Consider the following 12,308-nt stretch of genomic DNA (forward strand, 5'->3'; position numbering starts at 1 on the left):
AAGGGAATTCAAGATAATTTTAGCTATGCCAGAAGTTTGCTTTAGGCATTGGTTTTAAATCTTAGCCTCAATTGACAAGAAGCTCCATTTTTGTTCTAAATAAGAAACCCCAAACTTAAAATTAGAAGTGAGATCCCAGAAACAGCGCATATTCCTCAGCGATGCTTCAGTGAGCCATAGAAGGACCCAGAAAGTCGTGCAACATCTTTATTAATGTCAGTGTATTTCTGCATTTTGCTTTGTTTCCAACCTCAAGCGAAACATGGTCAAGTAAGAAAGGATCCTTGGATATCAAGGTTTCTCCACAAGGCTTAAGTGACTAGAGACGGCAACTTGGAACACATGAGGATGTTGGAGGGAGAAGAGAATCTCAACATAAAAGAGCATTTGAGAGATTTCCGTAGATTCCAGTTCTGTCCAGTTTGAATTTGGCCGTTTGTGTTACTTCCCTAAGACAGTAAACTGAATGTGGGGCACGTACTCCATCTATCCCAACTCCACTGCTGAGATATTCAGGCCATGAAAGGATACACATTTTTAATAGCTCATCCATTATGTGTGTAAAATATGCAAACTATCCGTCTGACTCTGAATTTCAACCATGTCTACCTGTGTCCTACAGGTATCTTCTCGGTATAAGCTATCTTGGTACTTTTATGGTGTGGATATTTATTTATGTTGAACTAAACTGTACATTTCCCTAAGCGGGGACTACACAGCTGTTCCCCAGAACTGAGATTGTTTTTTTTGTTGCTACGCTCAAACTACTAAGTTCAATGGCCTGCTTTAATTGCCAGCGTTCCGTGCGCACACTGATGCCGAGTTTTAAACTAGAAAAGCAGAAAATGAAAGTATGTTTTCTTTGGCAGGCATTTGATGTACTTGGAGAAGTCGAAGCTTACCTTAAGCTCCTTAAATCAGAGGGTTTAAGCCTGCCTGTCTTGGCAGCGAGGCATGAGGAATTACACAGAGAAATTAAAGACTCCACCACCGCTGCTCTGCAGAAGGGACGGGCCTTAATCAGCCAAGCCGACTCCTGCAGGTGAGGAAAGTCTGCTTTATCCCGCAGCCTAACAAGCTTTTTCGGTTTCCACAACCTGGTAGGAAAATAAGTTGCACAAGGTTTTTCTGTGTTTTGGCTTTTCTTTTCTCCCCTGCTTCTGATGTTTGGCCGCATTATGATGTGGCTTAAAAGGTTCTATTGAATTCTGCCTACGGTGATTCTGAGCACAGCGTTGCTCCCCCTGAAGTGAAGCCAGGGTTCGGAGCATGAGGACTTAAAGATGCTGAAGCTTTGTGTCTGTGTGTGTATGAGAAGAGGGAGAAGCAAGGCACCGAACAGGGAGGAGCTTTGCTCGGCAGGCTTTCCACATCCTGCCCTCTCCGTGCTTCTCCTCCCTCCCTCAGCTTCTCCTTCCTCCCCCAGTCTCTTCCTTCCTCCTTCAGCTTCTCCTCCATCCCCCAGTCTCTCCTCACTCCTTCAGCTTCTCCCTCCCTCAGTTCATGAGCCTTCTCTATTTTCTCTTTCCCAACAAAACAAAAACCAGACAATTCCTCATTTCCTTTTTGCTTAGCTATTTCACTGAACAAAACCCCAAATAAAAGGTAACTATTAATAACCAAAGCTCACATTTAGTGAGAGCCTGCTATGTGTCTGGCACTGTGCTAAGGGCTTTGGGGATGTTATCTCACTAATCCACACAGTGACTCCATGAAACACATACTAAGAATGTTTTCCTTCCACGGACAGGGGAACTGTGATTCAGAGGGCTTAAGTGACTGGCAAACGGGATGGCAGAGCCAGTTTGTGACAGAGGGAGCTTTGGAATCCAAGTGCCCAGGCTCCGGTTTCCGTGCTTTTGGTCAAGGTGCCAGAATCATTGACTTCCATGAGCATGCTCAGTGGGCACATCAGGCTGGGCTGAGAATTTGCTGGGCATGAAGGAGAAAGGGGGGCAGTGGGAAAGAGAAAATGAGGGTGTGTGGGAAGTGGGGGGACTCGAAGATAGGGAGGTGACGGCCTTTCCTGGAGTAAGTGTCAGCCAGGAAGATTGCATTTACGTTTAATCAGCAGCACTTATGCTTAACAGAAAGAGATGAAATAGATCTGTCCAAGAAGGTTAAACCCCGGTTCTCATTTGCTGTAGTTTTCTATAATTTCCTTGAAACTCAAAAAATACAGTTTGAGGAATGAAGTAGGTAGAATGTGGTAAACATGGTTTCATTTCCTTTGAACCCCATTTCATTCTGTTAGATGTGTTTTAAAGTATGGCCATGGATGTCTAGGTATAGGGAATTTTCTTCCCAGAAGACGATCTGAACTGGACAGAGACATTCGAGCCCCACATTGGGTGCCAAAATGTGACAGTGTAAATGAATGCAGACAGATTATAAAAATATATACAGCTTTAATAAGGAAATAGACTTACAGGACCACAGATTCCCACGGAGAACAGGAAAAGCAGAGAAAAAGGGCTGCTGGGATCCCGCCCGGCAGATTTATCCGTAAACATTAGCCCGAGGCGAACACGCCCCCCAATGGGTGGGGCTATATCCCTACAGATTCGGGTACTTAGATGGTTGCTATGGGACCATGCAAAACTGAGATTAGAAATAATCCAAGGTCTCCCAGAAAGAGCCAGAAACTGAAGGCCACAACAAGGGCAAAGGCTTCTCCTCCCTACTACCAACTACCACCAACTCTAGCTGCTGCGGCTCTCGACTTAGGTGTTGAGCCAGATGTCAGGTCAAGCTATTTTCCGTTAGACTAGAGGGCCGGGCATACCCAGCGTGGACCCATGTGCCTACTGCAGCTGCTCCCTCCTGATCCATGCCTGCTCCTTCCAAAAGTCTTGAGCCAGGCAAATGACTGTCTAAGATACAAGATACATGGTGGATGTTGGAACGGGGCAGTCATATGATGACTGGTGTACGTGGTGAGGCCTGTAATTATCACTGGATCTCACAGCCCTGGCCAGTGTTATTCTCCTGGTCAGTCTGTCTGTGCTGTTCTCTCTGGCACAGGGAGAGTCCCCATGTGTGTGCAAATGAGGATGCAGCCAAAGCCCCACCCACTCTCTGATCCCTGGAGTTCTGGTTTAGGTTGCTGCTTCCTACCAGGTACTTTGGCTCACAAATTCTAGATGCTGGGCTTCTCTTATTTAGGTGGTGCCGTCGCAAGCCTTGTGTTTTTGCTTCCCTTCTCCGGGTCACACATTTGTCTTCTCTCAGCCACTTAAGGCCCAGAAGTTTAATTCCTGCTTCTTACTCAGAAACTGAGGTTTTTTTTGGTTCGACTTCAGGCTCCACTGTAGAGACCGAAAGGTGGTCACAAGTTTTTACTGGCAAACTGTATCCTGTTTGTTCTATGCTGAAATGCTTTGATTTTGATAGCGAGAGTTTCGATTGAAGTGCTTTTATTTTCTCTTTCTCCCCCACTCCTCTCCCTTCTTCTCCCCCTTCTGTTTTGGGTCATGTTTTTGTACAGCTTGCATATTTATTTGTTCATCTAGTCCAATTCTTTTGTCTCCGTGTTCTTTCTTGTCTTGATTTTTATACTCACCCTGTTTTCCAACAAGGAGTCTATCATTTTGTCTTTTCAAGAGGCAGTTTGTCTCTCAATGGAAAAAATAAAATAAAAAAAAAAACAGTAATTAGAACTGTTGCAAGAAAATTAAATTAATAACTACCTAACTGGATTTTAAAAACTAGAGTATGTGTCTGTCAGCATCTCAGCAGTACCAATTTGCTTCATAATAGTATAAGATACTGCTTGCCCCAAGATTTCATAATTGTACAAATCATTGCCACTTCCATGCGGTGGGGGGAACCAAAAGAAAAGGGAAATTGTTTCTTGGCAAACATATTTTTGATTCAGAAAGTTGATGCAAAATATAAATCCATTAAGAAAAAATTTACAAACATATTAGAATTTCCCTTGCAAGTCAGAGGATAGCGTGGCTGCTGACCCCAATCCCATGCATTCTATCTGGAACTTGTTCCTGTTTCTTCATCTGATCCATCTCCAGACGCCAAATTCCCATCAAAGGAAAGAAGAGAAGTTTTCCAAGAAGGAACTGCCCTGCCACAGCTAGCTGCAGTGAAGGTAGAGTTTAGCGTGGCAGCAAGGACAACAAAGAAACATTTGAACTTGTCTAAGTGTCTATATGGACTATCACAGTGGGTTCCTAGACTGTGAGATGCCACCAGGTCACAAAACACCGAGGTTCCTGTTAGCGGACATTCCAAAATGTCATCGATTGGATGACATTTGATTCCACATCCAAGGAGTTTGACTGTGTGCATTGAGAGTTCCAGAATAGTGCTGTGACTTTTAATCCTAAATCTGATTCTCTGTCCTCCTCCATCAAATTAAAATTCTCATTTAATATTTGTGATTAAATAATGCAACACCATTCCTTGCACATAGAAAACACCCAATACCTAATTACTTTAGGGTTAAAAATCTATACAAAGAACCACACGATTGTGTCAAATGATCACAGCAGGGTGAGACATTGCAAATAGCGGTACTCATTTAGATTAAACAGGAAGGCGATGGTTGAACTGGAGGAGTCAAGTATTTCTATTCCGATAACGAAGGTGGAATTTAGAACTGGAATATTAGCAGTAGGGCTTTCAGAGTTTCTATTAGTTAATATTTTTACTGTTGATAATAGAAAAAAACCCAAACACGGAAGCTTACATTTGAATGAAATGAGAACATGACAACTCCAAGCATGGTTAAGGAGAAAGTTTTTATTGTAGACATGAGGAAGAGTACCGCCTGTGGCATCTGGAAGAGTCCAGAACAGGGAGAGAAGCAGTAAACTAAACATGCTCAGCAAACTGGACTGGGCCATGAGAGGAGAGAGATAGAAGAGCGAGAGATCGGAAGAGGGAGGAAGCAAAGAAGATGGAGGGAGGAGCAAGAGAGTCCATGCCTGAAATGACAGGTGATACAGGAATTAGAGGCTGGGTGAAGGGAAGCCCTGAGCTGGAGAGGTTTAGGGCAGGGGTGGGGTGAGAGGAGCTGAGGAGCCTCAGGTACCCAGTGAGCCTGGAGGCCAACATGTGCCTTGATGTGCTAAGGGACACCTCTGTGAGCCTTTTGTCCTGAGTTTCTTTTGGACCTGGCAATGTTTATTTGAAATTAAGTATTCTGGGTGAATTGAGATGTTTGTCCTTACTCTTCTATAAGGAATGGGGGACAGAGTCACACTGTTTATCTATCCTAGCATCAAATAGGCTTGAACTTCAAGCTGCCTCACAGAATAAATCGTAGTAATGCCCATATTTCCTTGCTTCTTCTAAATCTGATCTATAATCTAATGATAATTCTGATCTTTGAGTGGCTTTTATCTTTTCAGATGGTAGCATCTGTCACATGAGCAAGGGACCTTGTATTATGATATTTTCATGCATTCCTTTGCATGCAATTATGATACAATAAGTTACCCTCAATAGAATGTGATAGTAACCAATTTGAGAATCACAGTCAGGCTGAAAACCTTGGCTTCTGGGCCCCTCTTCTCTTCCTGGGTTTTGCTTGGCATCATTCTTAACCAAAGGTGGCCTGCTACCACGCACTGTTTGGTATTAAGGCACAGGATGCTGCTGTGGTTGAAAGTGCCAGGTCTGAAATCTAAGTGGCAATGATGAGTAAAAGCAACGATCGCCATCTCTTTTTCCAAGCGCGGCTCCAACTTCAGAGCTCAAGACATGAAACGCACAGCAGGACCAGGCTACCTTGTGAAATATTCATTTGCCTTTCTTGCTTGTTAAAATTCCATTTAGGAGCTATATGCTGCGAGCATCTAGTAGCTCCGTTCCTATCCCTGCATGAAGGAGGGTACCACTTTTCATTCTATCTTATCATGGCTAAACATATTAGTTTCATCTTAGCTGAATATTTTGCTTCTGTGTAACTTCATTATCTGCTTCAACCCAATGCATGTGACTTTCTTCATATAAATTCTTCACATAAATTTTCATTCTTCATATTTCTCAGAGTAGGGGAAAAACTAAGAGTTAATCAAGATTATGCTTATCCTCCCCACAGTTTTTATTACTGGCTAGCGCTGTCTTGGTTGGTGCTACAGATGTTAATGAACTATGGACAGAACTCGGGCCTTTTCTTCACTTGTCCATTCCAAAATCACGCTCAGTGTTTTGTTAAGCAGGTGATCCCAAGCATCTAATGTCACGTCTGTCCCCATGCCGTTTGCATTCTGGTGGGGAGAGCCAACCAACAAATGGATCTGCAAGTGAGCTGTCCTTTGGAGCAGGAGCTACTGTGTGGGACGTGGTAGAGAAAGGCTGTGTGGCCGGAACTCTTTCAGGCTCTGGGGTCAAGGGAGGACTGACTAAGAAGAGCTCCCATGCATTCCCTGGGAGCTAAGTGGACCGCACAAAGAACACAGCGCTGAACAGGAAAGGACAGTGTGGCTGGAGAAGAGGTGGGCAAGAGCGGGAGGAGAGCAGGAAACATGGCTGGAACTGAGTGGAGCTATATTACAGGCTCCTTAGGAATCAGAGGAAAGGCTCTCCTTTACATAGCTCTCGATGGACTTAGGGATCACCCTCTAGGATGTACACTGATCCGTCATTGCCCCCATTTTGCAGATTAAAACCTGGGCACAGAGATGTTCAACAGCTTGCTATAGCTAGCTGTAGGAGGTGGAGGGCTGGGTTGCTTGTCTGAGTTGTTCCGTTCGATGGCATTGGTCCTTCTCTTTCAGCTCAACTTGCATTGGTGGCGAGGAAGCTGGTGGCTTTTATTCCAGTATGTTCAAGAAGAATTTCCTCTCTCTCTCTCTCTCTCTCTCTCTCTCTCTCTCTCTCTCTCTCTCTCTCTTTCTCTCTCTCTTCAACTCAGGCTTCACTTTCCCTGTAGTTTTCTTTTGTTGTTGTTGTTGTTGTTGTTTTTTAAACTGATTGAATGTGTGGAAAATGGCCATGACCCCAAGGCCAGACAGAGACACATCAACCTGTCACAGAACTGCAAAAACCTATTGGCGGCCGGGCTGTAGTGGCGCACGCCTTTAATACCAGCACTCGGGAGGCAGAGGCAGGCGGATCTCTGTGAGTTCGAGGCCAGCCTGGTCTACAAAGGGAGTTCCAGGGCAGGCTCCAAAGCTACAAAGAAACCCTGTCTTGAAAAACCAAAAAAAAAAAAAAACCAAAAAAAAAAACCCTATTGGCATCTAGTCAAGAAGACACACATGAAGTATATGTGTGTTATCAAAACAGGACCCCTGGGGACAGAGGCCGTTGTACACAGTGCTTCAGAGAAGGCAGGCATAATTCTAAACAGAGACCAGAGCAGGCTGAGTGAAGGAGTCCAAGAGAAGGAACCATGGGAAGAGTTTATCTTCAGATCAAGATGACCAGAACAGTCAGCTATGGCATAGCTATGGTAAAGCCACGGCACAGCTACAGCACAGCCACGGCACAGCTATGTATGGCACAGCTATGGCACAGCTATACAGCCATGGCTCAGCCACTGCACAGCCACGGCACAGTACTTTGTACCCCTTTGCAGTTCTCGTTTCCTCCTCACCTTCCTGCTCCCCATCTCTCCTTAGTCCTCTCATGTGTGTCTGGTCACCCAGTCGCAGAATGACAACTCACCTGGGAAAGCTCTCAGCTTCTTCTCTTGACACTGACACAGTAGGTAGCTTGAGCTATCTGGAGCAGATATGACATCAGAGAAAAGCTGCATCATAGTAAAAAAAATATTTTGTTTTAACCTTAAATGGGAAACCAAAAGCCATGCCAGCTCTCCAAGAAAATAGGAGCCACTTTCTGTTGCCTAAGAGATTCGTTTGTGGTTGTGTCCTGTAACAGTTCCACCAAGCACTTCAGAATTTAAAAATAACTTGTTGGGGGCTGGATGTGGCGGCACACCTTTAATCCCAGCACTCAAGAGGCAGAAGCAGGTGGATCTTTCTGAGTTCTGGTTTTAATGGAGTTCGATGGCACAGTTAGGCAGTAAATGTCAGACACTAAAATCTGGGAAATCCACAGTTAAGTTCTTAGGTCAGTTTGAACCTAGCTGCTCTTCAGATACTCTCGTGTCTGTAATCAGCTGCTCGTTTCAGATGCTGACAGAATGGTACCTTTGCAGTCTCACCCTGTTAACACTTAGCAAACACTGTCAAGGTGGATGGCTTTTTTTGTTCATTATGAAACTCTTAATACGGGGTATATTACAAAGCTTAGACTGCATTAAAGGAGTATCTATCAATTTATTTCTTAATCAAATATCTATGTTAGTCACTAATGCAAATTTACTTTCTTATGATGTGATGTGAAGTCGCCTGAATCCCGGTGGGTAAGAGGCTTGGGAAGAGCAGAGACAACAGAGGAAAGGCTGACTTGAAGGTCGGAAATTCTGCTCAGCTTGGTTGAGCAGCTCTCTTAGCTTAGGGGGTTCAGGAAGAAAAGGTAGAGAAGGGACTATGAGTAAACACACTAAGGAATGAGGTGCTCAGCACGGTGCTGGCCAGAATAATGCCAACCCAAAGATAACCCCAGTATTTCCCTTAAGTAGGAAAGCAGTTGACCAGCGTCAGGGCAAGCGTGGAACAGCACAATCTCAACCCATAGAAGAATGAATTCGGGGAAGATTGTGTAATGATAGAGTCCCATAAATAGGTAAAGTCAAGCCTCGGATTTTATGCACAGTGCAACACTAACTGTGTTGGTGGGGAAATACAAAATGAAAGCTTACTGGAAAGAAGTACATTAAAGTGCAGCTTGATATTTTCCAAATGATCCCAAATATCTGTATTTATCTGATTATCTCTTGATGTATCATCCAAAGCTATAATAAATTTCAACAATCATCCTTTTGAATGTTGCTTTCATGTGATTCTTGTTTCCCTCTCTCAGGCTCCTGTTGGCTGTCCGCCAGGGTCTATCAGTCTGCCTTCGTCTCTGTATTGTGTTCTCAGTGATCCCTCTGGCTTTCCCGCTTTTGTTTTCATTCATTGATTTTTCTTAGTTGTAGTAACTGTTACTCCCATTTCTGGGGTTTCTCATCAATTCTTTTTGAATCTCATTTTGTTTTATTCCTGAGTATTTTGGGTTTTGTTTTGTTTTGTTTTGGAGTTTCCTTTTATTTAATTTTTTTTTTGAGAATTTCTTTCCTGAGTACTGTATCTACATCATCTTCACCCACCCAGTCTTTCTACTTCCTTCCAGCTCCTCCCTTACACCCCACCACTGCCTATCAAGTTCATGACCTATTCTTCTATAATTACTGTTACGTGTATGTATACATATACATATATACACATACGGACAGACAGACACTCATACAAACAACCTACTGGCTCCATTCAGTGTTGTACATATATGTACATGTGTTTAGGGATGCCCACTTGGAACTGGAGAACCTATGAGGTTCCCTCTCTCCACAGCCACTGGTTGCAAAGAACTCCTTCTCTAGGGTCGGGTGTTTGTGTGTTCCAGGGTCTCCTGCTCTTTCATTTTGAGGGGTGGTTTTCCCTTTACCTCTCTTGGCTTTGGGTAGGTTTATTTTCAGATTGCTTCATTGGAGCTGGAGTGTGTTTCTCTGATCATGGCTGAGGGTCTTAGCCTTGCTTGCTTTGCCTTGCTCGTTTGGAAAAGGGTTACACTCTTACCCAGTGTGGGTGGGGTTTGTTCTTTGACTATTTGTTGGCTTTGCTCTCTCCCAGAGGATTTGTGGCAGAGGAAGGATAATCAGGAAGCTAGCAGATGGTTTAGTGAAATTCTTGGCTGGTCTGCTCTGTCTGACTCCACAGTCCTGTGGCTGAAGGGTGCAGTATTTTTCAACCTCCTTTTGCAAAGAGAAAAAAATATCATCTCTATGTCTGAGCTCATGTAGAATCCCCAATACGGCACACATATGTTGGTCCCTATGATCTTACAGCAGTGAATCTGCCATCCATCTGACCAGAACCCAGGAGTCCTGTAACTCCAGCCTCACTTCCTGCTTGCCTTCTATGTATTCATTACTATGTACGTTCAAAGTGTTTGTGTTGTGGAGAAAAAGTCTCAAAATATATAACAAATCATCAAAAATACTGTAAAGATACACTTTTCACATTTGTGGTACAAACAGCCCTTCTTCAAAGTAGGGATAAAAAATAGACGTGGTGCTCTTCTCCCCCAAATGAAGATAGTCACAAATAAGAAAGGACGCTGTCCAGGTCTCGGTTAAAGGGAGCAGCAATCTAAAGATAGGAGACCCTCCCCACCCCGTCTTCGAGGCATCATTTGCCATACACGGAAAGGAAACTGCGGTCAGCTGACCCCTTCTGCTGAGACGGAGAGCGCTGTCAAGCACTCACCATCTGCCTCAGCTCCTGCTCCAGATGGGCTGCCTTAGTAATTTATGGAAGGGTGGCGAGCAACTTGCCATGCTCCGGCATGAGTCATTAGAATGCATTAACTTGGGGATTTGCCCCCTCCCCCAGTTCCCACTTGCGACAGATGCAAAGACAGGGTGACTGCTTCCGTACAGTAAACAGAGCAGTCTATTCTGGAAGCAAAAGTCAACATGTCTGTCCTTTCTGAAGGAAAAACAAAACAACAACAAAATAAAACCCAAGCATTTATTCCCTCTTCCCTTCGTTTGACTTAATCAACAAAGGTTCAAATACCTCCATAATGGAGCTTCTAATGAATGTCTGAAGAAGCCTTCTCAATCCAACGTGTCTGAGCATCTGTGATATTGGAACGCCTAAGTCAAGATCAGGAATAATCTGACGCGTCTCGTGCTCACACTGCTGATAGCGCCAACAAATCCATGCTCACAGAGCAAATCCAAAGGTCAATCAATCTTTCCAATGAGATCCAGGGCCACAGATCATTAGCCCGTTGGTCATCCCTCTCCCTTCCCCATTACACACAGGCAGTGTGCTTTAGAATGGGAACGGAGTGACAGGGCCAGGGTGCCACAGTTTGCATCAATTCTTGTCCCACCCTTAGTTGAACACGGCTGTAGTGTGATAGCCGTTTGTTTTTGGTGAATGACAAAATTCTCTTCATTTATTTTCAACTCGTGTGAGAATGGCTAGCAGATTGGGGAGCCATAATTTTCCTTTGATCAGGCCAATGACTATTAAGGCACTGAAGAAATTGCTGGGATGTGTGCCATCCCTGTTTTCAAGGACTGAAAATCAGGACCAGCATGGGAGGTTCTAAACGAAAACATGGCGTCTGGGCTGCTTGTAATCTACAGATGAGGGTTTCCTTAGGAAAGCCTGAAAGGGGGGTGTAGCCCTGGGAGTGGGAATGGGATAGATGCTATCATTATATTCCTGCTGGGAATGAGAAGTGGAAGAGATTAGCACCCAATCAGAGGGAGTGGCTTTCTGGGGGAGGATGGGTCATGGGAAAGGGGGACAGGATGGGACAGGACACCAGCTTAGGTGAGCAGGGCAGCTTCTCCACCCCAGGATTGAGTCTGTGCTGCAGATAGGAGTGAGACAGAGCAAGGTGACTCAGACTGTCCTCATAAAGCTTTATTAGACGAGGGAAGTGCATATTGGATAAAACTATGCATGCTAAAATTGCTTGAACCTCACTGTAAGTGCACATACACACCAAAAAAGGAACTAGGCATCTTAGACAGTCTACAATGGCTGTGGGTGTATTCACAAGTTGTAGGATACTATTACTGTGATGCTAAAGCAAATTTGATTTCTGGTATTTTTTTTTCCTTTTTTAAGTTTTTGTATTCTTTGACAGTTTCACACACTGTATATTAAATTTTTGTCATTATCACCCTCATTGCCCTCTCTCATCTCCCTTCCTCTGTGTCTAATACCCCTTTCCCCTTCTCCTACTTTGATTTTTTTTTTAATGCGACCCACTGAATATACTTATGGCTGCTTGAATGAGCATCAGTAGGGAATTCTTTACTGAACATGGACCACTTATCAGAAGCTGTACTGTAGCACTGAAGGAAGTGATAAACCCTTCACCAGAACCCCATAACTTGCATCACCCCTCAGTGAGAGGTGTGACCTCAGAGTCCTCTATGCCTTGCACGATGGCCAAATATTCCGTAGGTTTTCCACAGGTACCCACAGCTACATGGAGGGAGTTTATGAATGCCGTAGCCTTGCCGGGCCCTGAAGACACCATTTTACAGTGCCCTCTCCATCCTCTGGCTCTTGCATTCCTTCTGCCATGTTTGTGTTCTTTGAGCTTTAGAGAGGGTAACGTCGCACTTAGGGTCGTTCACTCCACAGTCCCCTATTCTTCGCCCTTTGACACTTGTGGGTCTTTACATTACTACTGCCCACTGCAAA

General features: G+C 44.2%; 1 protein-coding gene across 3 annotated transcripts in view; it reads left to right on the forward strand.

Annotated features, from left to right (window-relative positions):
• The window catches only part of Ccdc141 (coiled-coil domain containing 141), a 141,587-nt gene that overhangs the window by 75,696 nt on the left and 53,583 nt on the right, over positions 1-12,308 (forward strand). For all 3 annotated transcript variants that reach the window (XM_057755593.1, XM_057755595.1, XM_057755594.1), the window contains exon 8: positions 870-1,042. In XM_057755593.1, coding sequence (XP_057611576.1) covers positions 870-1,042 — 173 coding nt within the window. The remainder of the gene's footprint in view (positions 1-869; positions 1,043-12,308) is intronic.

The sequence above is a fragment of the Chionomys nivalis genome, chromosome 22 (assembly GCF_950005125.1).
Source record: "Chionomys nivalis chromosome 22, mChiNiv1.1, whole genome shotgun sequence".
Lineage (NCBI taxonomy): Eukaryota > Metazoa > Chordata > Mammalia > Rodentia > Cricetidae > Chionomys > Chionomys nivalis.